Source organism: Notolepis coatsorum (genome assembly GCF_963971535.1).
Source record: "Notolepis coatsorum genome assembly, chromosome: 8".
NCBI classification, from domain to species: Eukaryota; Metazoa; Chordata; class Actinopteri; order Aulopiformes; family Paralepididae; genus Notolepis; species Notolepis coatsorum.
In genome coordinates this window covers 127,122,782-127,146,287 of record NC_140172.1, presented here as the reverse complement: position 1 = coordinate 127,146,287, position 23,506 = coordinate 127,122,782, and the positions used below count along the sequence as shown (strand labels likewise).

The window sequence follows — 23,506 nt, the reverse complement described above, 5'->3', positions numbered from 1 at the left end:
AGAGGAAATGCTAAATGCTAACGTGAAACGCGTATTATAAGTTGATACATCTAGTGATTTATGCATGAAAACATATATTTTCTTCCGGAAATCTCTTAGTTATAAACAAGACTGTGTGAGCTAAGAAGTGTTGTGTTTGTGTAAAACTACTTTTTGGTGAACCGTTTAGGTAGAAAAAGATAAAGTTGACCGGCTTGGGGGAAGACGTGAGGGGAAGAGGGGCTCCATAGATCCTTGCATTCTCAATGAGGGCAAAGGTGTAGGGTTGTTCATTAAACATATTTTGGTGGAAACCAAACAAATTGTTATTCAATAAATCAATATACAACATTAAAGTGTTAAAAACACTTGTGGAGGGAATGTGTAAAGAAAACACCTAATTAGTAGGGCTGACCCAGACTAGTCGAATAATCGATCGAAAGGAGCCGTAGTCGACTGCCAACCTTGTAGAATCCAAAAATATATAAAAATTATAATAATTTTTTTTAACACACTAGACTAGACAAATATCAAGATGTAGCCATCAGTGGACCAATTGCATGCTTTCGCAGAGGACAAGAAGCCTTCAGTCGACTCCTTCAGACATTAACACTTTGAGTGCCACACTATTTTCCCATCTTTGTACTTAGTGTGCCAGCGCTGTAAAGTATAGGGAATTTCACTGTGTGTTGCGGTGTTTGCAGGGCTATTTCTATGTTCTATATTATAGCTATGGAGACAATACTATGGGTCATTAGACATTAACAATCCATCGTTCAACATGTGAAAAAGAATACATTTTTTCATGTATACGTTCGCGTGTTATACCGTGGTGAATATTGTATAGGTTCAGAGTGATCCTGGCTAATTCCTGAAAACGGCGCTATGGAGCAATATGTGAATTTTGCTAAAAGCGTTGCTCGCCTGTACACGCTACTATTTCCAATTCAAAGGTATATAATAGGTATTATGTTTCATCATATAATAATAATAATATAATATATAATAATGCAGGACCTGGGGGGGGGGTAGTTTTTTTATGCTTTGATCGCCAGTAATGGTATTCGTTTTGAATACTACATACGTTGATCGGCCGGATCGATATGAAATCATTGAAGGATCAAGGTGGAATTGATTGTCATATAGTCCTTACCTTTACTAGGAGGTATCCCAAAAAGAATATTCCAATTGTCTGATCGCGATTTCCAGTATTGGTGTCCATTGGGTCCCCGACAAAATCCGGCACAACACATGCATCGAGGGGCATTGGACGCGTTTTAAATGTGATTGGGTAAACCGCTAGACTTGCCTGAAGCAAAATACTGCGCCCGGAGGGAATTAGATGCAACACCCAGTGTGAAAAAAGGTTTCAAAGGGTGGACGATACTGCCACCTAGCAGGATGCGGCCGGTATTGCGCTTTTGGGATTTCAGAATGATTTCCTATGGTAACACCGAGGTCCGTGAAGATATAATGAATAAAAAAAATCGAATAAAATAAAAAAAACGAACAAAACCAGAGAAATCTCGGGTCTGGCACTCAATGCATGGTGAGTTAACCCGAGAAATCTCGGTTCTGGCAGTCAATGTGTTAAGCACCCCCCACAGCCGAAATGGAATGATAAAAAAATCATATATATATTTTTTTTTCTTTTGCATTCTATGCATATATACAAATCCTTAGTCGGGGACAGGCCTACTAATTAGTCTTCTCCATAACCTAAACTACTGATCTGTTAGCCTACAGGGTTAGAAACACTATTGTATGGGCGTTCCCAGCCCCCACTCCTAACATTACACCTGACGAGCCGGGTGGTAAAACATTCATCAGATGTGTCACTTGGGACGGCTGTGGGACGGTAAACAAGTGTAACTGCGACGCCTTTTATCGTTGGTGAACCCGTGGTCTGCCGTCGTTAAGCGTGTTACATAAACATCGTTTTTATTTCCATCCAATGGTGCTTAAATACAGTAAGTTACATGATCTGCCAGTGCAAAGTTTGCCAGCAGTAAGTAGCAGAGCGACAAACTCCCTTCTCCTCTCAAGGTCAACAATCTGCAACACTGAGAGATTGATTTGATAGTTATAAAATACCCAACGTTAGTTACAGTCGATTTAATTTGCTAATGGGCTAGAGATGAGCCTCGATTCAACAAGTGGGCTTATGTTAACAGGAGGACTTTCCGACAATGTTTTGGGGATGAATGTTATGGGCTTCTAGCTAACATTTAGTTTCTGCACCCGCGTGTGCCCGTCTCTCTCTCCCTCTGCATGTATTGATTGTGTGCGTCAACCTGCCAACAGACGTTTGGGGGAACAAATGTTTATGGGCTTCTAGCAAACATAACGTTTCTGCACTTGTTTGTCTCTCTCCCTCTGCGCGTGTGCGTGCATGTGTGTGTGTGTGTGTGTGTGTGTGTGTGTGTGTGTGTGTGTGTGTGTTTAACGGGAGACAGTAGTGGATTTGTGGAACAGAATCTCTCCACTATATCACATTGTTGTCACCTCTAACATTAGTCACTTGGTAGATGATATGAACAGGCTGTTTGTTTGTTTGTTTGTTTGATTAGGATCCCAATTAGCTGTCATTCCTGGGGTCCTCACTCACAAATAATATAACAGAATACAAATACAGAATGTAATTGGTAATACAATTAAAAGAATAAGCATAAAGGGGAAAGAAAATGTATATTCAATAGTGGCGATGCAATGAGTGGTTGTATTCATTCTGCAATGCCTGTGCAATGCGAGAGAACAAAGTTAGTTTTTTTTTATGTGATTGTTTAGATTGGCTATTTGGCTTGTAACCGAGTCGGTCAACAAACTTAAACAAACATACAAAATATGCTTCAGGACAGTTTTGGCAAGATGGTGAAAAGAACGGTTTAGAGTCCTGTACTATAACTCAAGAACTGATTAGAGCCCTGTACTATAACTCAAGAACTGATTAGAGCCCTGTACTATAACTCAAGAACTGATTAGAGCCCTGTACTATAACTCTCATGTATAACTGTAACTGTATAAGCTGTAAACGTTTGCCATCGTGTTCCCTAAATGTTGACATATTACTCCCATCCTGAATGACCGCAAATCTAATCTAAAACCGTTACTGGCTAGCATTAAATATATATTATGTTATAATGCAGTTAAATGATACTCATACTGTACCCCACTCTCCCTTAAATACTAGTCACATTCTGAAATTAGCATAATCCAATGTATTTTTCTATTTCATTAGAAATCCTTAAAAAATACATATAAACCATTATGCTGCCGTGCTCTCTAAATATCAGCATTATATATCATCCATAGTCTGCCCTGCTCTTTAAATATCAGCATTATATATCCTCTCTAAATATCAGCATTAAATATCCTCTCTAAATATCAGCATTATATATTAGCCATAGGCTGCCCTGCTCTCTAAATATCGCCATCAGCCATTGAAAAACCCATATCAGTCGACCACTACTTGGTATCAGCCTAATGGGTACATTTTCAAATCACTGAAATCATATTTTAAGTTAATTGAAGTTAATAAAATTGAATATTTTCAGAATCCCTGAATTCTGATTCCGACATAAGGCGGTAATGAGAACAATGTCCTACGGTAATGAGAGAACCTAGCTACTATCATGTGAGGATTTATGACCCCCTTTTATTCAAAAATGTATATGGATCTAACTCATTTTGTTTAGGAAAGATTATCAAAAGCGATAATGATAAGTAATAACCTTTCTTTTTATGTTGTATCCATCCTGACATTCTCTATTCACTGAAGCATCATGGGACATCACATTTTTTGTAAAAATAATTTTTTTTAAAGGGACAGGAGCATACTGTATTTAGCAGCAGTGAGAAAGGGGTGATGGGCCATTTGTTTGTGATATAGCCTAATGCAAATCTTAATGTGGATTCATATAGGAAATTAATTTAGGATTTCATGTGGGGTTTAAAATAACATTTATGTTTTTGGAATATTTGGAGATATTGTCGATTTATTACAGTATTGTGTCACCTTGAAATAAAGAGTGAGAGGCCTTACGGTTAAAAATAATAATAAATAAATAAAAATAGTTGAAATAATGTACAATTTTAAATGTAATAATTCATTGAATCATAAAGAAAAAAACATGTATTTATTATTCATTGATTGATTGAAAACTTTATTAACAGATTGCAGAATGGGTACAGTACAGTACAGCTCAATACATAAAATTGTTGAGGGGATGCAGACCAGAGAAAGACTTTCGTCTGGTTTACATCAGGGTCCCCCATTTTCAATTCATCATACCATCTTCACATCTACAATCACAGAAGGTCAGATTTGTATGTTTTGTTACAAGACGTCTTGAGTGTTTGGGTCAAAGTGTAACACAATGATTAGCTAGCCACAACTTCAATGTGTCTGTATCAATAATCCATGAATGCTACGACATGTGGTTGGCACAATGTAGAAATGCACACACACTAACCGCTGTTTTTATCATTTAGATAACGATTTGTATGTTTTGCTACAAGATGTCTTGAGTGTTTGGGTCAATGTGTAATATAATGGTTAGCTAGCCACAACTTCAGAGTGTCTGTATCAATAGTCTATAGTCTATAGTCTATGAATGCTACGACGACATGTGGTTGGCACAATCACAAAGTGCTGTTTTTATCTTTTAGATAATGCTAAGCTAGCTGTATTCCAACACGTTAATCCTCTCCAACTAACAATGTCCTATACGGTAATGAGAGAACCTAGCTACTATCATGTGAGGATTTGTGACCCCCTTTTATTCACAAATGTATATGGATCTAACTCATTTTGTTTAGGAAAGATTATCAAAAGCGATAATGATAAGTAAGTACTACCATACATCATATCGTATGGCATTTTTTTTTTAATAGCCTTTTTTAGCATAGAGCTGTTCACGTTGTATCCATCCTGATATTATCTATTCACTGAAGCATCATGGGACATCACATTTCTTGTAAAAATAAATGTTTTAAAAGGGACAGGAGCATACTGTATTTAGCAGCAGTGAGAAAGGGGTGATGGGCCATTTGTTTGCGATATAGCCTAATGCAAATCTCAACACTTTGGACACCAACAACGAGTATACTCGTTATTGCCCGCCATGCGTTGTGCACCAACAACGAGGGAACTTGTTTTTGGGATCAATATTTAATTTTTTCGCCATGGCATTCATAATTCATCCAGCCTCCCTCCGGGACGCGTCTATTCGAAAGGCAACCTGTTTATGCTTCCGCGTTCGCGTTTTGCGCTCTGATTGGCCACTGCTGTTTCTGGTCGCACCAATCGTGTGACGGCAAGTTATTTCGCCGGTTAAGCTTAGGCACTCTTTCGAAGTTGGTTAAGGTTAGAGTTTGTCTTAGAGCATGGCGATAGAACGCCAGCCCTGATTCCAAACTCTAACCTTAAACAACTTCGAAAGAGTCGCCTAAGCTTAACCAGTGATAAACTAGGCGTTAGGTAGTTTGCTGCTGGTCGAGGCGGAAATGGGCGTGTCACGCGATTGGGCGCACATGTCACATGACCAGAAACGTCAGTGGCCAATCAGATTCGCAAAACGCATAAACCGATTGCCTTTCGAATAGACGCGGGACGCAGCTGGACCCTGTTCCGATATTGCAACGCCTCAATACCGCCCCCTGGTGGATTTCAGGCGAGTTACACTCCAAGCCAAACCGGAAGTGGCGCTCGGTGCATCTGGGAAATTCCTCCGGCAGTAATATCTTGTAGCGTGGATCTAGATACACACTTGAGTGCATTGGGCTCGCTTTCGAAGCGCAATAATCAATATGATTTCGGCGTTTATTGCGTCATACAAACGGGAAATGGATCTAGCAGATCGACGTCAAATAATTGGAATATTTTTCCTCCAGTCTCATCGGCGAACGGTAACAGGAATCTAACGTTATTTTCAGCCCGATTGTTTATTTATTTCACAGCAATCCATCTGATCAACCCATAGTAAAAAAAAAAAAAGACGCTACTGACGATCAAGGAATTATAAACGCCCCCCCCCCCCCCCCCCCTTTCCTTCACGCATGATGAAGCATAATGTATACCGATCATATACATTTGAATTTTTTTATATAGCATGTATAGGAAAGAAACGCCAATCGATAATCTATCATATGCGTCAGGGCCTATAACTCGCGTTTTAGGAATTACTGCAGAAAACCTTAAAAACACTTATATTCACGACAATATTAAACGACAATGTATGAATGAAAAAATATAACGTTCCCACATACGGAACGATAAGATACCCGATGTTGAATGGGCCATAGTAATGTCGATATAGCTATAATATTTAAAAAGTTATAGCCCTGCAAAGAAGGTAAACATCTCCATAGGCTTACAGCACTGGCAGACTGGGCCCAAGGATGGGTACAATGCATGGCGGACAATGTGTTAATGTGGATTCATATAGGAAATTAATTTAGGATTTCATGTGGGGTTTAAAATAACATTTATGTTTTTGGAATATTTGGAGATATTGTCGATTTATTACAGTATTGTGTCACCTTGAAATAAAGGGAGAGGCCTTACGGTTAAAAATAATAAATAAATAAATAAATTTGAAATAATGTACAGTTTTAGAGTGTAATAATTCATTGAATCATAAAGAAAAAAAACATGCATTTATTATTCGCATCTACTGAATGATAATAGCAGTTCTGTGAGAATCACCGTAATGACCGTCTCCAGGATCTACAGTATATCGGTGCTTTTGTGTGCGTGTTTTCCAGCTGATGGAGGGGAACGTCACGTGACTTAAACAGAACGCCCGGGTCACACATGTCAACCCAAAGGTGCTGCGGTCAGTTGATAAGAGAGGTTACCGGGAGGTCAGGTCAGGAGGTCACCGATGCTAATGATTGGCTCATGGAGGGGGGGGGAAGGGGTGGTTATTAATGCGAGTGGTGGGGTTCCTAACCTGTCATTAATGACGTTACCCCGGCACGATGACACGACGATGATCCCTGCCGTGGTGGCCATGATGGCGTGGATGGAAGACACCAGCCTGAGAGAGGGAGAGAGAGAGAGAGAGAGAGAGAGAGAGAGACATAGAGGGGTTGAGGTTAAATACTCAGTAACGCTAATAATCAATATGTACTACTGTAGAGATCAGGGTTTCCATTGGTGCCGGTCCATTGGTGCCGGTCCATGTGTCCTGGAAGATTTCAATGTCCCGGACAAGTGGGAGAAATTCCGGTCAAATATTATCCGTCTATTGAACTGTCTATTGCAATAACATTATACCCGATGCTTAATGCTTATTGTCAATCAAAACAGTCACAGATATCATTTGTAATAATTCACGTTACATTACCTACTACAATCACAGAAGGTCAGATTTGTATGTTTTGGTACAAGACGTCTTGAGTGTTTGGGTCAAAATGTAACACAATGATTAGCTAGCCACAACTTCAGAGTATCTGTATCAATAATCCATGAATGCTACGACATGTGGTTGGCACAATGTAGAAATGCACACACACTAACCGCTGGTTTGATCATTTAGATAACGATTTGTCGATTTGTATGTTTTGCTACAAGATGTCTTGAGTGTTTGGGTCAATGTGTAATATAATGGTTAGCTAGCCACAACTTCAGAGTGTCTGTATCAATAGTCTATAGTCTATGAATGCTACGACATGTGATTTGGCACAGTGTTGTTTTCATCTTTTAGATAATGCTAAGCTAGTTGTATTCCAACACACGTTAATCCTCCTCCCAACTCTTTCTCACACTTCCACTGTTTTTCTCTGGGTTTAACGGCGGATCGCAAACAATTTAATAAAGTACACACACCAGCCATCTACTTAACAGGGTGTACATGCACAGTCACCTATTTACTTAATAATATTTTATAACGTCCATCTAAAATGATTCCCATCACGTAACCCTCACACCACCAATCAGATCCAGGGATCTGTGACAATGTGGCAAATCCTTCTTTCAGTGCCTCGTCCATCTCTTGTCTGTAATGGCCAAATATCGTCTGGGCAGCGTCCAACACCATCTTGATTTTCTCTTGATTTTCCTTTTATTTCCGAAAGCACAGTTCATGACCATTGCAATACATGCCAAGAATCTTCTTTGGTACATACAGATGATCTGATCCTCTCTGCTCCTCTGCTTCCTTTAGCATCCGCACCTCATCACCACCCCCCACTCTGTCCTGCTTCTTTTAGCATCCTCACCTCATCACCACCCCCCACTCTGTCCTGCTTCTTTTAGCATCCTCACCTCATCACCACCCCCCACTCTGTCCTGCTTCTTTTAGCATCCTCACCTCATCACCACCCCCCACTCTGTCCTGCTTCTTTTAGCATCCTCACCTCATCACCACCCCCCACTCTGTCCTGCTTCTTTTAGCATCCTCACCTCATCACCACCCCCCACTCTGTCCTGCTTCTTTTAGCATCCTCACCTCATCACCACCCCCCACTCTGTCCTGCTTCTTTTAGCAGTAGCACCTCATCACCCCCCCCCCCCCCCCCCCACTCTCTGTCCTGCTTCTTTTAGCAGCAGCACCTCATCACCACCCGCCACTCTCTGTCCTGCTTCTTTTAGCATCATCACCCCCCCCCCCCCCCCCCCCACTCTCTGTCCTGCTTCTTTTAGCATCAGCACCTCATCACCACCCCCCACTCTCTGTCCTGCTTCTTTTAGCATCAGCACCTCATCACCACCCCCCACTCTCTGTCCTGCTTTATTGTAGGTTATTCCCCTTTCTGCTCTCATTCCGGTCACCTTCTCCTTCCTTATTCTTTCCGATGCCCGGGTCATTCCCTTTGCAGTGCCAGCACTTTACCCTCTCTTCCTTCACATGTCTTCTTCACACTGCACTTGTCTTTGCTACACCTCCCACATCATTTGATTCCTCTTCTGCATACTGCAGCAATATGACCATACTGTAGCAATATGACCATACTGTAGCAACATGAACATACTGCAGCAACATGACTATTACTGCAGCAACATGACCATATTGTAGCAATATGACCATACTGCAGCAATATGACCATACTGTTGCAATATGACCGTACTGTAGCATCATGACCATACTGCAGCAATATGACCATACTGCAGCAATATGACCATACTGTAGCAATATGACCATACTGCAGCAATATGACCATACTGCAGCAATATGACCATACTGCAGCAATATGACCATACTGCAGCAATATGACCATACTGCAGCAATATGACCATACTGCAGCAATATGACCATACTGCAGCAATATGACCATACTGTAGCAACATGAACATACTGTAGCAATATGACCATACTGCAGCAATATGACCATACTGTAGCAATATGACCATACTGTAGCAATATGACCATAATGTAGCAATATGACCATAATGTAGCAATATGACCATAATGTAGCAATATGACTATTACTGCAGCAACATGACCATAGTGCAGCAACATGACCATACTGTAGCAACATGACCATACTGTAGCAACATGACCATACTGTAGCAACATGACCATAGTGCAGCAACATGACCATAGTGCAGCAACATGACCATACTGTAGCAACATGACCATACTGTAGCAACATGACCATACTGTAGCAACATGACCATAGTGCAGCAACATGACCATAGTGCAGCAACATGACCATACTGTAGCAACATGACCGTAGTGCAGCAACATGACCATAGTGCAGCAACATGACCATACTGTAGCAACATGACCATACTGCAGCAATATGACCATAGTGCAGCAACATGACCATAGTGCAGCAACATGACCATAGTGCAGCAACATGACCATAGTGCAGCAACATGACCATAGTGCAGCAACATGACCATAGTGCAGCAACATGACCATAGTGCAGCAACATGACCATACTGTAGCAACATGACCATAGTGCAGCAACATGACTATACTGTAGCAACATGACCATACTGCAGCAACATGACCATAGTGCAGCAACATGACCATAGTGTAGCAACATGACCATAGTGCAGCAACATGACCATACTGTAGCAACATGACCATACTGTAGCAACATGACCATACTGTAGCAACATGGCCATAGTGCAGCAACATGACCATAGTGCAGCAACATGACCACACTGTAGCAACATGACTATACTGTAGCAACATGACCATAGTGCAGCAACATGACCATAGTGCAGCAACATGACCATAGTGCAGCAACATGACCATAGTGCAGCAACATGACCATAGTGCAGCAACATGACCATAGTGCAGCAACATGACCATAGTGCAGCAACATGACCATACTGTAGCAACATGACCACACTGTAGCAACATGACCATACTGCAGCAACATGACCATACTGCAGCAATATGACCATACTGCAGCAATATGACCATAGTGCAGCAACATGACCATAGTGCAGCAACATGAACATAGTGCAGCAACATGACCATACTGCAGCAACATGACCATACTGCAGCAACATGACCATACTGCAGCAATATGACCATACACTGTAGCAACATGACTATACTCAACATGACCATACTGTAGCAATATGGCCATACTGCTCAACATGACCATAGTGCTGCATAGTGACAGCAAAAACATCTAATAACAGCTCTGTAACAGTGTTTCTAGACTATCTGGTGACGTCAAAAGCACAGATTTACTGGGCTGCCTTTTGGAATCTCGTCATTCTGGAACAACCACAACATCACAGAGCTTTCAGCATCTACATTAAGTGACACATCACTCCCCTACTCTTTGTTGTGGACGAGCAAAGCACTCTACACACTGGTCTCCAAATGTATCAATTTCCAAGGCTTGCATTCCCTGACGCTTTGCGAAGCAGTCTATAATGACTATACCACTTCCGGTGATCTTGACCAATTGCACGTCTCCAATTTCCTATCGCAAATGTTCCCGCGTCATCATGTGGATCACCGAATACCTCATCTGTTCTCGTAATCGCTCGCATTCCAACCGTATACGATTTTTCCTTTCCAATCTGTTCACTACATACGCCTGCACCACTTGAAGTCTACTTTTCCTTTCCATTGTCCTCCTCTTCTCATTTTGAAGTTCCCTCTCTGTGACTGACTCATGCTCCGCCATTTAGCCACCGTTGGCCACTGAGCAACTCCACTGGAGCAGTTGGGGGTTAAGTGCCTTGCTCAAGGACACTTCAGCGGTTGGTGTTAAGGGGATAGGAGAGTGTTTATTAATTCACTTCCCCAGCCCAGATTTTTTCCTGCCGGTCCGGGGGATCGAACCAGCGACCTTCCGGTCACAAACCCGCTTCTCTAACCATTAGGCCACCGCTGCCCCTCAAACTGTAATGATGTTAGTGTTGCAACTAACGACTATTTTGATAGTCGATTTATCTAATCGATTATTCAAACGATTATTCAAGTCCTCAGCCCTTGTGTGGGAGAATGTAACAAGTTCCTAACTTTTTCTTTCCCCTATTATTTCATGCACACTTTATTCATTGTTTTAAATTATTATTTTCTTTTAAGTTATTTATTTATTTATAAAAAAAATTTATTGATCTTTTCCCCCCTCCTTTTTCCTCCGATTTTCTCCCATCCCAATGTTAGTCGTTATGCCAATTCCCAATCCCCTTCCTGGTCGCTGCGCACTTACCCCCCACAGTCGGTCTGGGAGAGTGGAGGCTACCACGTCCAGCCAATAAACCGCTTCTTTTCACCTGGCAGCGCGGACTCTCACTGAGAGCATGTAACGTGTGGAAGGATCACACTACCGCCCTTAGATCCTATCCGCGCTTAGCAGGCGCCCCGACCGAACTGTAGGAGTCGCTGTTTACAACGACCCGGACCCACCCCGCCAGCTTCTCCCACCCTCTAATACTGCCAATTGTATTAGTGTGAACGGCCAGCCAAGCTGGTGACAACCCCGGAGCTGTGAGCTGGATTCGAACAGGCGAATCCAGCCGCTCCGGGGTTGGTGACGAACGCAATCTCCGTTACGCCACCTGACCGCTCTTCTTTTAAGTTATTTTGTTTGTTTTAAATTGTATGCAAATTTGCAATGCATGAGGGTCATCCTTTTGTGTTAAATGGCTGCTTAAACAAAAAAATGGGGATGAATAGTTCAAGTATAAAGTTCAACACACTACTGTATTAGTAACCATTACTATGTAATCTTAAGTTAGTAAATTGGTATGGCCATCTGCTATTTTTTGGGGGGGGGGCTTTTTTAATTTTGATTAAAAAATTATGCAGTTTGCACATCTTAGTTACTTGAAGATTCTGGACAGTAAATAAACATGCATTTTTTGCATAATGCAAGCATTTGTCGACTCATGTTGATAAGAGTATTAAAACTTGAAAAAGATCAGTTTAAAGTAGATTTAGAACAGATAGAAAATGTGCGATTAACTCATTCCGGGCCAACAGCGCCCTCTGCTGATGGCCCTTTCTGTGCCAACGCTTTATCCAATGGAGAATAGGACTTATTTGCGAGTGCATAAAACATATCAAATATAATAGCAATTAGGGGTGGGACGGTACGCAACCGAACCGTGTACCGTTCGGCACGACCTCCACGGTTCGGGGCGTCTGTGTATTGTACGGTTCCGGGGATGCGCAAATTAAAGAAAACTTCATTTGGCACGGAGCCGGGAGAGGTGAGCGCTGGCTGCAGGCAGCAGCACTGCAGCCAGGTGCTAGTCAGTTTGTGTAAAAATTGCAAGCACAATATCAATCAATCTTCATTACGACTTTAAAAACATAGCCATTAACATTACATAGGCCTACACACATCTTGCCATAGCGTTAGCAGTTTGTACAACACAACGCACGTTTTAACTATGGTAGCCCCGCTAGCCCCAGCTAATACAGTCAACGAAATGTTACCGTAGCTAGTACTAGCTAGCAGAGGAGGAAATGAGAGTCTGAGAGGCGGGGTGTATAAAGACAATGATAGGCGTTTATTCAACATCCACGAAGGCTAACATACAACTGTGTTTTACTAACTCCAACCGGGACTATTGCTGCTTTCGTGCTGCTTGTTGATGTTATGAACTCCTCCTAAGCTGATGGTCCCACACGCTAAAATGTCCGTGGGGACCCACGCCAACCCATAGATAGTTCCAACTCACCGAATTATGTAATCCACCACAGTTGCACTCAATATTTAAATAATGTTAGTCTAAATAAATGTAGACAGATAATGTACGTATTTTAAAAATAGAATGAACAGAGCAGTGTTGTTTTTAAACAGTACAGTGTGTGTGTGTGTTAGCTTTATGTATGCTGTCAGTTCGGTCTTTGTGTGCCAAACATTATTTAAGGCTGTAAACACTTCCTCCTCGTGGTAAAATGATGTGCCTGATGTCAAACTGCCTCATTCTTTCAGTTTTTGCATGACTACGTCCTTGAGAATAACTGAAAAGTTGGATTATTTTAGGCTATATATATTTTATGCTGATTCTGGTATTTTTGGAGTAAACTTATTTTTTTTATAAAAAACAATATATCGAAACGAACCGAAAACCGTGACCACAAAACCGAGGTACCTACCGAACCGTGGGTTTTGTGAACCGTCCCACCCCTAATAGCAATAGATCTAAATAACAGTGATCGTCAATGAGTTGCTTCCAGTCAACATGCACGAAACAGATACATACATTTCCATTTTATACTGTGATGAATATCAATATATTTCTAGGGCGTTCTGTCTCATCTCAATAAACTCCAGCAAATCGAGCTTAAATGTATTTCCTTAGAAAGCGTGCCATTTGTCGCTTGATTTATGAATTGTTTTCAAATAAACGCTAGATTATCGATAGTATATGTGTCCTCATGCACGAAGAGAAGCGGGGTCTGAAAAATCGCTTCTCCGTACTTTGGTCAGCGCAAACCTCACACACACACACTCCGATGGCGGAGAAAGGAACATCTGATTACCCCAAGATTCGTAACATAAAGGTCATACCTCACATCTGATGTCATGCAAAAAGATTAATCCAATTCCTGATCGCCATTCCAAATATCGATCGCGTCCATTGATCCAACATTATAGTCCAAAACACATAATCCAAGCTGCAATAGTATCCAGCTGCATGCTCGAGAAGGGAAACCCGGACCGGAGTTTTTTTCCTGATGCACATACCCAGCCAATCCAATCCAATGATGTGCAATACAATCCGGGAGACGATAGGCGGCGGTATTTGCCCTTTTGCAAGCTCAGACCCATTCCCAACGATAACATCAGGTTGGATGGATGAAAATTTATAGATATCGCTAATAAAAGAAATAACGATTAAAACCCGACTATACTCGTGATTGGCACGGAAGCGATGGCGAGTTAACCCGACTATACTCGTGGTTGGCACTGAATGGGTTAATCGCGAGTTAACTATGGACAATCGTGGGATTAATCAGATAAAATATTTTAATCGATTGACAGCCTTAACACTTTGAGTGCCAACGACGAGAAATCTCGTTGTTCGCCGCCATGCGTTGAGTGCCAACGACGAGAAATCTTGTTATTGCTTTTATTAGCGATATCCACATTTGACTTCTCAGGCATGTAACCCGAGACGATTGCATTCATTGGGGACCCTCAGAGCAGCGTGGAATGTGTGTTTCGAGGTTGGATCGTTGGATCAATAAACGCGATCGATATTTGGAATGGCAATCAGGAATTTGAATAATCTTTTTGCAGAACATCTGATGTGAGGTAAGGAATCTATTTTACCAGTCTTGGGGTAATCGGATGTTTTTTTCACATATTCCACAACGTGTGTGTATATGACGTTAGCGCTGACCAGGTCATAGATAATCGATTTTTCAGCCCGCTTCTCTAGCGTGCATAAGTACACATACTATCGATAATCTAGCGTTTATTTGAAAACTATTCATAAATCAGCCAGAAAATGACAACGTGTTGTGTGTATTCCAGTAAATGGCAACGGCTAATCTTTTTTTTCTTTCTAGAAATTTCCAAAGAAAAAACAATCCGTTTCGTACATGTTGACTGCAAGCAAGTCATTGATAAGCGACGGGAGTATTAGACATAATATAGAATATAGAAATAGCTCTGCGAAAATCATGAAATATCGGAAAATCTGTCCCAAAAGGCTGGTATTCAAGTGATAAATCGTGAGCCCCCTGCTGGCACTCAATGTGTTAACACTATGGTCGTCAAAAACACCTTACCACGTCATTCCCCGCCATGCTCATTCTGCCAAAGAGGCCGTACCACGTCTTTGATATCAATATTTCAAAAATCTGTGATCGAAATCATATTTCTCCCCCGGAGACTTGAGATCTACTGTTGATCCCCTCTCAACTCTCCAACGGTTCAAGAGCGCCATCTGGTGGCCGATCGGCGGATCGCCCAGAGCGGAAACAGGAAATGGAAGCTGGTGCTCATTCCAATTCGGTCCGATCACTCGCTAATAGTCCCAGGACTCGAGCTAGAGACACAACGGATAGCAATCCGTTACCAATAACTCGATAAACAACATGATTTGGACGTATATACTATTATACAACCTGGAAATGGATCGCATATTTCTACATCCCATAATAGGAATATTTCTGCTCCACGCTCATCGCTATGAGGAAGCTACGGTAAGATTCAGCGTTATTTTTTAACGTGTTCGATACTAACTGCTCTAATGATCATATCACCCACACTAGATGAATCATCTAACGTTGGCCACGGAATTATAAACGACCCTCCCCCCATCCGGTCAACATCAGATGATCAGTAGTAACTTCTAGAAGCACGTCCATTTGAAATTTTTTATCTCGCGCAGATTCCTATCAAACTGTATTTGATCATCAATATAATGCATTTGGGGCTATAAATCACGTTCTGGAGAAAGCTGCAGAAAACGATAAAAACATACTTATACTTTAGACCGTATTTTAGTATGAATATGTGAATGAAAAAGTATAACGTTGCTACACCCTGAACAATAGATACTTGATGTTGAATGGGCCATAGTAATGTCAATTTAGCAATACAATTTAAAAAGTTATAGCCCTGCAAAGAAGGGGAACTTCTCCATAGACGAATAGAGCTGGCGTGGGATGGTTTATTCTGAATTTAAGCCTGGCGACCAAAGTGTTAAAAAGAACATAAAAACACAAAAACAAAAAACTTTAACAGGCTATATCAAATGGCTTCAACAACAGGCCATGGAGGTGCAGCATAACAGAGACCCAACTAATGTTGCCAACTAATTTCATAATCGATTAGTTGTTGCCTAAATTATGTGAACAAATTCAAAATAGATATAAATGAATTAATATTCAGGCGCCTTGCTCCCTGTGCGTCTGCATCTCTCCGTTCCTCCTCTCTGCCTCACTGCTTGATTGACTGCTGAGCACAGCAGAGGCGGGAACTGCGGAATGGGGCCGCGCGAGTTCATCCAAACTGATTAATCATATGGGCACAAGCGCCGCTACAGGATATATGTCCACCATTACGAATAAAGGGATGTCTGTCATCTTGTCGATCGTGACGTCCTTTCGCCAGAAATGAATACATTCCAGACTGTGAAAATAAGTGCATTCGTAATTGTGAAATGCCTGTTAGTAGTGCTCTCTCTCTCACACACTCACTCACTCTCTCTCTCCCTCTCTCTATCTATCTTTATCTCTCTCTTGGTAGCGCGCTGTCCAGAGGCAATACGCAACTACAACTATCCAAACCGATGACAGTAAATGTTTAGGGATTGCTTGCGATTATGAAAAGGTATGGGGCTATGGGGAGGTTATAATAGAGGATTCTGATTACATAAAAGTTTCAGAGCTACTTATCTGAGAGACTCCAATGTGTAAACAAGAAATGCCCAGTCAGTTTCTATCCATTACAAAAGGTGTCCCGCAGGGATCGATTCTAGGCCCCGTCTTATTCACAATTTATATTATCTCATCTCTTAAGGCCTGTCAAGTTCATCTTTATTTGAATTGCCACAAAGAATCTGCAACTCTTTTAATGCTTTACAACAAGACACGCATATCAGTCTCAAATTGGTGCTAAATGCTAATAAAACTAAATGTACTGTATGTTATTCTCTAGAGCAAGAAATGTAGTTTACAATGACCTTTGTATATCTACTGTGAATGGGTCCTGTACAATAAGGTTGGGTGATCCTCTTTGGTGGAAAGACTAAATTTGCACTGGCAATCTGGCATTGGTTTCTATATAAAGCCATAATTGGAGATTGTCCAAACTACATTACCTCATTGTTACAATGGATCTCTGGACCATATAGTACATGAACAAATTACTCACACTTAAAGTGCCTAGAGTTTGCACTGAACTTGGTAGATCTGCCTTTGGCCTCTGTGCTCCTGAATCGTGGAACACCCTACAGGAGACATTGAAACTAAGTACACTAGTGTCCATGGATCGATTTAGAGCACTGGTGACCGAGCAGGTCACCACAAACTGTAATAGTTTTAAAATTGTGTTTGAGTGTGTAATGTTTTAAAGGTATCTATTTGTTTTTTGTATATTAATTGATGACTATGTAATACTCGACGGCACTGTAAATGAGGGTTGCCCCTCAGTGTACATTTCTGAATCAAAATAAAGATTTAATTAATATATATATATAATCAGGTATGATTTCCTCCCATGAGGTGAACTGCTGCTACATCCACCATTACAGTGATCTCTTGATTCCAACTGCATCCTGTCCTTACATTATTACTCCAATAGAAATACATGTTGAAGATTAATCTGCCCATTTGAAGGACCACATGGGCAGCAAAGACACCTGTTCTCAACCCATTTACAACCATCAATTTCACCTTTGGTACATATAAAACATTTTATATGTCCTTTAAAAAGGTGATAGTGAACAGACAACAGCGGGGGGGGGGGGCAGACTGTACAACACGAACACGCGCGTGTGTCATTTCTTGTTGGAACTCGCAACCTGCCAGTGCCCGCTGGCGAGTCGACCCCTGCACCCCACCGCCATGGGAATGCAGCCATGACACTGACCTCGGCATGGCAACGGTGGTCACGTGACCCGGCCCTACAAGACCTCGGGCTCAAGCCGCGTAGCACACCGACTCCCTCCACATTCTCCTTCCCCTTCCCCTTCATTCCAGCTCTCCGCCAACACCCCCCCCCCCCCCCTCATTGTACCACCACGCTTCACTGCCTTCTGGGCCCATGGTTGCACACTCAGTCACAAGACCCAGATTTGCACAATCCATTCATTGTGCGTCTGCCAGTACCCCCCCGCATAAAGGTTGTAGGGGTGAGGTATGAGTAGGGGGAGGGGGGGGGGGGGGGGGGGAGGGGGGAAGGAAGGGCTCTGCCTTGTTCTGCACTGTTGTCTTTTCTTTCCTGCTGAGTGGAACACAGAGTAACCTTGGCTTCCCTTTCACTACTAACAGTGTCTTCCTAATGACTGGTACGTTCAACACCGACTCTCTCACTCTTTAGCATTCTCTCTCTCAGACAGACAGATTCTCTCTCTCTCTCTCCCTCTCACATCACCCCATCTCTTTCTCTCATTGACTCTCTGGAGTGGTATTTTCTACTCCTCTCCAGTTAATGGGCTGTGATATAGAGCTGTGCAGTGCATCCATCGGTGCTGCTGCGTCCGACTGGGGAGAAAGTGCCGAGCAGAAGGAAAAGTGACGGGAGAAAACAGAAAAGCAAAACAGGGCAAAGCTCATTCGATTCTCCTCTCTCTCTCTCTCTCTCAAACGCAGATGATTGCAACTAAGCTACACCACTAGCTGCTTAGTTCAACACCTAAGCTGATCTAACAGCAGTGTGTTACACTGTAATGGCCAATCAGCTGTTGGAAGAAAAAAAATACGCAAAGGAACACGCAATCATCATACAATCTACATTCAGGGTGAATGGGTGTATTGGCTAGTAATGGGCCGGGCTGATGGCATGACATAACTACTATGATGTGAACATAGTCTGACATGATGTAAGGAGTATGGGTGAACTGGGCTCTCCCTCTCCTCCTCCTCCTCCTCCTCCTCCTCCTCCTCCTCCTCCTCCTCCTTTTCAATCATTTCCCACTCAGTCAGCCATGAAGACGACTGACGAATCAGAAGGAATCCTTGATTTGATCATATCCTAGACCTAGTTCCTAGACATCTCAGATGATAAGGTACTCCCCGTGCACTCGAGTACTTGGAGAGTAACTACTTGTACTTGAGTGAACTGTCTGGCATGTTTAGAGGAAGGAAGCGAGGTCCTAAAGCACTTCACATCACACACAGCTCAGCTGAGCAGCTCTGGCCAGTTCCTCTACGGACAGAAAGCAACGTCTGCATTGGCACGTCATTGGTGGGTATCACTTCTCTGGGACAGTTTAGCGTTTTATCTTGATGACCATGCTGAAATGAGCAAAGGGCAAATACATAGGGCATGAGACAGCATAGTCCATAGAGCACGGTTGCTTATATTATTATTATCATTTTCAATGAATAGAACAAAGCGGGGTAGCACATTAGCTAATGCTAATCAACAAGCCTCCAGCTATGGGCGTGTAGTTAACCTTTCTAATCCAACGGTGGACAGGGTCAACTAGCCTTTAGTAAACTAGGGCAAAGTCACGCCTAAAGGAACCCTGCATTGCCCCATTAAGTCAGACCATGATGAGTGGGATGTGGACGCGGGGAGCACGTACTTGATTGAGTGGCTTTGATTTGGGCCAATGGCTATGATGATTTTAGTTGAACAGAGAGATTAGACTTGAGAGCATTAGGGAGGTGGACCCAGAAGAGTCTCTCAGTGAGAATGCACCGCCGACACCGTGGCGTCAGATACGTAAATGTCATGACAGCATTTATTTAGCAGTTTACACCAGGCTGCAACTACAGCAAAGAGGAGGCTCAAAGTTTGCCAAAACAAAAATTGTCATTTTCTGGGCATAGTGGCTCAGGAGGTGGAGCAGTCGTATGGTAATAGGAAGGTTCCCGGTTCGATTCCCGCTCCTCCTGGCAGCGTGTCGAAGTGTCCTTGAGCAAGACACTTACAAGCCCTAATTGCTCCTGATGAGCAGGTTGGCACCTTGCATGGTCGCTGATGTGTGAATGTGTGAGTGAATGGGTGAATGTGAGTAACAAATTGTAAAGAGCTTTGGATAAAAGAGCTATATAGATGCAGTCCATTGGGCATAAATGCACATAAATCACTGCTGGTTCTAATTAAATCACCGGTTTCAAATCGGGATGCTTGGCACAATAAATAAAGATCAACTTTGTTCAGTCCATTACGTAGGCCTATATATTAATTGTGAATATATGTGTGGCATTGCTCCATATTTGTACGGCATATGACGCTCCTTCCTCGTCGTGAGAAGAATGTTACTATAGGCTGGAATTCGAAAATTATATATATATTTTTATTTTATTTTAATGTTATGTGACTTGTACAGCACTTTGTTCAACTTTGTCAGTGCTGTAACGTTTAAACCTTAAACAAAACACTTTGCTTTCATGAAATATTGTAAGCCGTCATTTGAGGCTTTATAAGAGCAGCACAATGAACACAAATCCGTCAGTGCCGAGTCCGACCTCATCTTAAATAACAAACAGCATTGCTTGTTGTAGTTAACAAAGGGAGGCAGAGTTAGGGCGGCTAGGTGGTGCAGTGGGCAAGGCGCTCACCACCAATGCAGGAGACGCTGGGTTCGAGCCCAGCTCTCCACATTGCTATCAGCTTGGCTGGTCGTTCATACTAATACAATTGGCAGTATTAGGGGGTGGGAACTGCTGATGGGTGGGGATCGGACGTTGTGGACAGTGACTCCTACAGGTCGGTTGGTGCGCCTGCGCAGCAGAATCAGGAAGCGACGGGGGCGGCGTGCCCTCCAAAATGCAGACCCCCGACGCTGAGAGATCACGCTGTGCAGGTGAAAAGATGCGACGGCTGCCTCCTCGAGTACCGGAGGGGACACGTGATGTAAGGCTTCGTCCACATTGCAGCCGGCTTGTGGGAGGCATGGCCTAACAGCGTTCGAGACAGGGGAGGGTAGAATTGGACGATATGAAAATTGGGATGGGAGAAAAATAGAAACTGGGAGAAAAAGTAGATAAAAAAGAGAAAAGAGGCAGAGTTGATTTTGCAAAAAAAAAAATATATATATATATTTTTATCAAATTTTATTTTCATATTAGAATCCCATGCCCATCGAACGAAGCTTCAAAGCTTCGAAGTATTTAAGACAGCCCTAGATTGTAGCCTATTGATATAAAACAGCATTTTCTTTCCTTGCCCGCAGTTTTAAAATCAGTCAGGCCTTTCTCTCTCATGATGAGACATGAAAGCAATAAGGGTGGAACTTTATCCGTCATGGCACAGTGTCCCCCGCTTCAGTTTGTGCAGCACCAGCATCCAAAAACTAGTGCATGTCGGCCTCTTGGGGAAGCGTGACCCACAGCCTACAGACCCACAGCGCCTGGAAAGGGACAGACAGGACGCCGGAATGTCACTTCTAGTTGGGAGGCTTGTACAAAGACAATAACTGCTTGTAGAACAGCAATATGGGGAGGATATTGGACAACTTTCCAGGAGCGTTAAACCAGGTGCACAGAGGAAACTGACAGTTTTGAATGACAGGAGGGAAATAGGCTTCTTGCAGGGAGATGTAATTCCTTTCTATATATAGACCTATAGCAGGGTAATCAAATCATTGCCACGAGGAAGAACACAAGTTGCATTATTTCTTTACATGTGAATATCTAGTGTAGCGTTATCTGAATAATTATCGTACATTTCCTAAACAGAAACGTGGTGCAGCCATTCTTTATGTGCTACTGTCAAAATCCAGATAGATGGCCTAGAAAACTGAAAATCCATAAAAAAAAAGTCTTAATCCTTGGAATGGATACAATGACGTGGCTTGTCAGCTGCCTGGTAGTTTAAAATAAAGTTAGGCTGTCAACTAAAATGACAAGGAGCAGAAAAATTAACAACCTGAACAAATAAGTCAAATTTCTTCTTGATATAGGCTAGTCCTACAATATACTAGTTTATTTAGCCCATTGCGTCTGGGATAGGTTAAGGCCATACCAAATACTGGCCATACCACCCACTCCACAGTGCATCAAAGTATTATAGAAATGCCTACATAATTATTAAATAATACATAATTAATTTAACAATGTATTTGTGTAGCATGCAGAAGTGAAATGACAATGAATTAACAGGAGCTGTAGTCTATGAGGCAATATACATATTTGTTGCTCTTTCAAATTCGTCTTGCCTACTCATCCAGAGCCCATCGATGATTGAAGATCAGAAAACTGAAATCTTGCCGCAGTTGGCCAAAATGAAGGGATCACGTAATTTAACATAATTATGCGTAGATTTCTTTGTTGTGAACATGTATTTACATAGCGGTCAACGTATTTCCATGCTTCACTGACGCACATCAATGGGAAAAAGACTAGACTTGAAAGAACAGAGCAGCAGAAAATCACTTGTGTACATCTGATCTCAGCATTGAAGCAAAAATAATGGCACATGCACGTCATGAGAGAACACATAAAAAACACTGCCTGTGTAGATTCCCTGTAAATTGAAGTTTTGCCATCCCCAAAAAACAAGTGCAAATTCGCAATAGCTGCGACCATAACGTGCACGCATCTATGCACCTTTTTGCGATAAGCCACTCCCATTGCCAATTGGCATGAACACGCAAAACAGACAGTCACACACTTGACCTCCATGTACAATTTCAGCCTCCTAGGGCGAAAACAGTGGCCACTAGATGGTGGAGAATTTTGCGAGGCCAGAATCTACTAGGGCTGGGACAGAGACGGGGTGCAAAATACGGACCCCTTGAGAGTTGAGACCACCTGAAAGCCTCAGCAGGGGGGGGGGGGGGGGGGGGTCTCTGGAAAAATCTTTAAAAAAGGAAGCCAGCACCATGACGCGTGTGCAACTATCCCCTAAACTCTATCCCGGTCCCTAGGCACCTGTTCCTACCCGTCTACCTGTGCAGTGCCACACACCTCGCTAAACCCCTCCCGCTATGCAGCGGTGGTGTAGTGGTTAACACTGTCGCCTCACAGCAAGAAGGTCCAGGGTTCGATTCCCGCTTGGGGACCAGGTTTCCATGATGCCAGGTACCCAGGTGGGGTATCTCCCAGGCCTTTCTGTGTGGAGTTTGCATGTTCTCCCCGTGCTCGCAAGGGTTTCCCCCCGATAAGATAAACCCAATGGAAAAACATGCACAACAACAGATCGCTAACGCTGTGGTGTCCTTGACGAAGACGGGCAGGAGCACTTGGATTGGTCCCCTGGCGCGGCCCTCGCCGACGCCTGTCTGCTCCCGGCTGCCCTTGGGGGGAAGGACGACGGGATGGGTTAATCGCAGAGACAAATCGCATCGGCGATCCTACAAAAGACAATGCATGCGTGTGTGTTCCGGTGTGTGTGTGTGCTAACCGTGTGTGCTAATCGCTAAAACGTTGAGGATAATTGCATGCCAATTAAAGACCTCTGAACAGGTCCTGCATTATTATTATTATTATAGTCCTGACCCTATCAAGTCAACTAGTTCCAT

The 23,506-nt window shown here is 42.6% G+C and overlaps 1 protein-coding gene across 1 annotated transcript in view; it reads right to left on the bottom strand.

The window, feature by feature from the left end:
* Positions 1 to 23,506, bottom strand: part of tlcd3a (TLC domain containing 3A) — a gene marked incomplete at its 3' end in the record, with an annotated part of 65,574 nt that overhangs the window by 32,708 nt on the left and 9,360 nt on the right. The window contains exon 2 of the mRNA XM_084320522.1: positions 6,933 to 7,019. Coding sequence (XP_084176648.1) covers positions 6,933 to 7,019 — 87 coding nt within the window. The remainder of the gene's footprint in view (positions 1 to 6,932; positions 7,020 to 23,506) is intronic.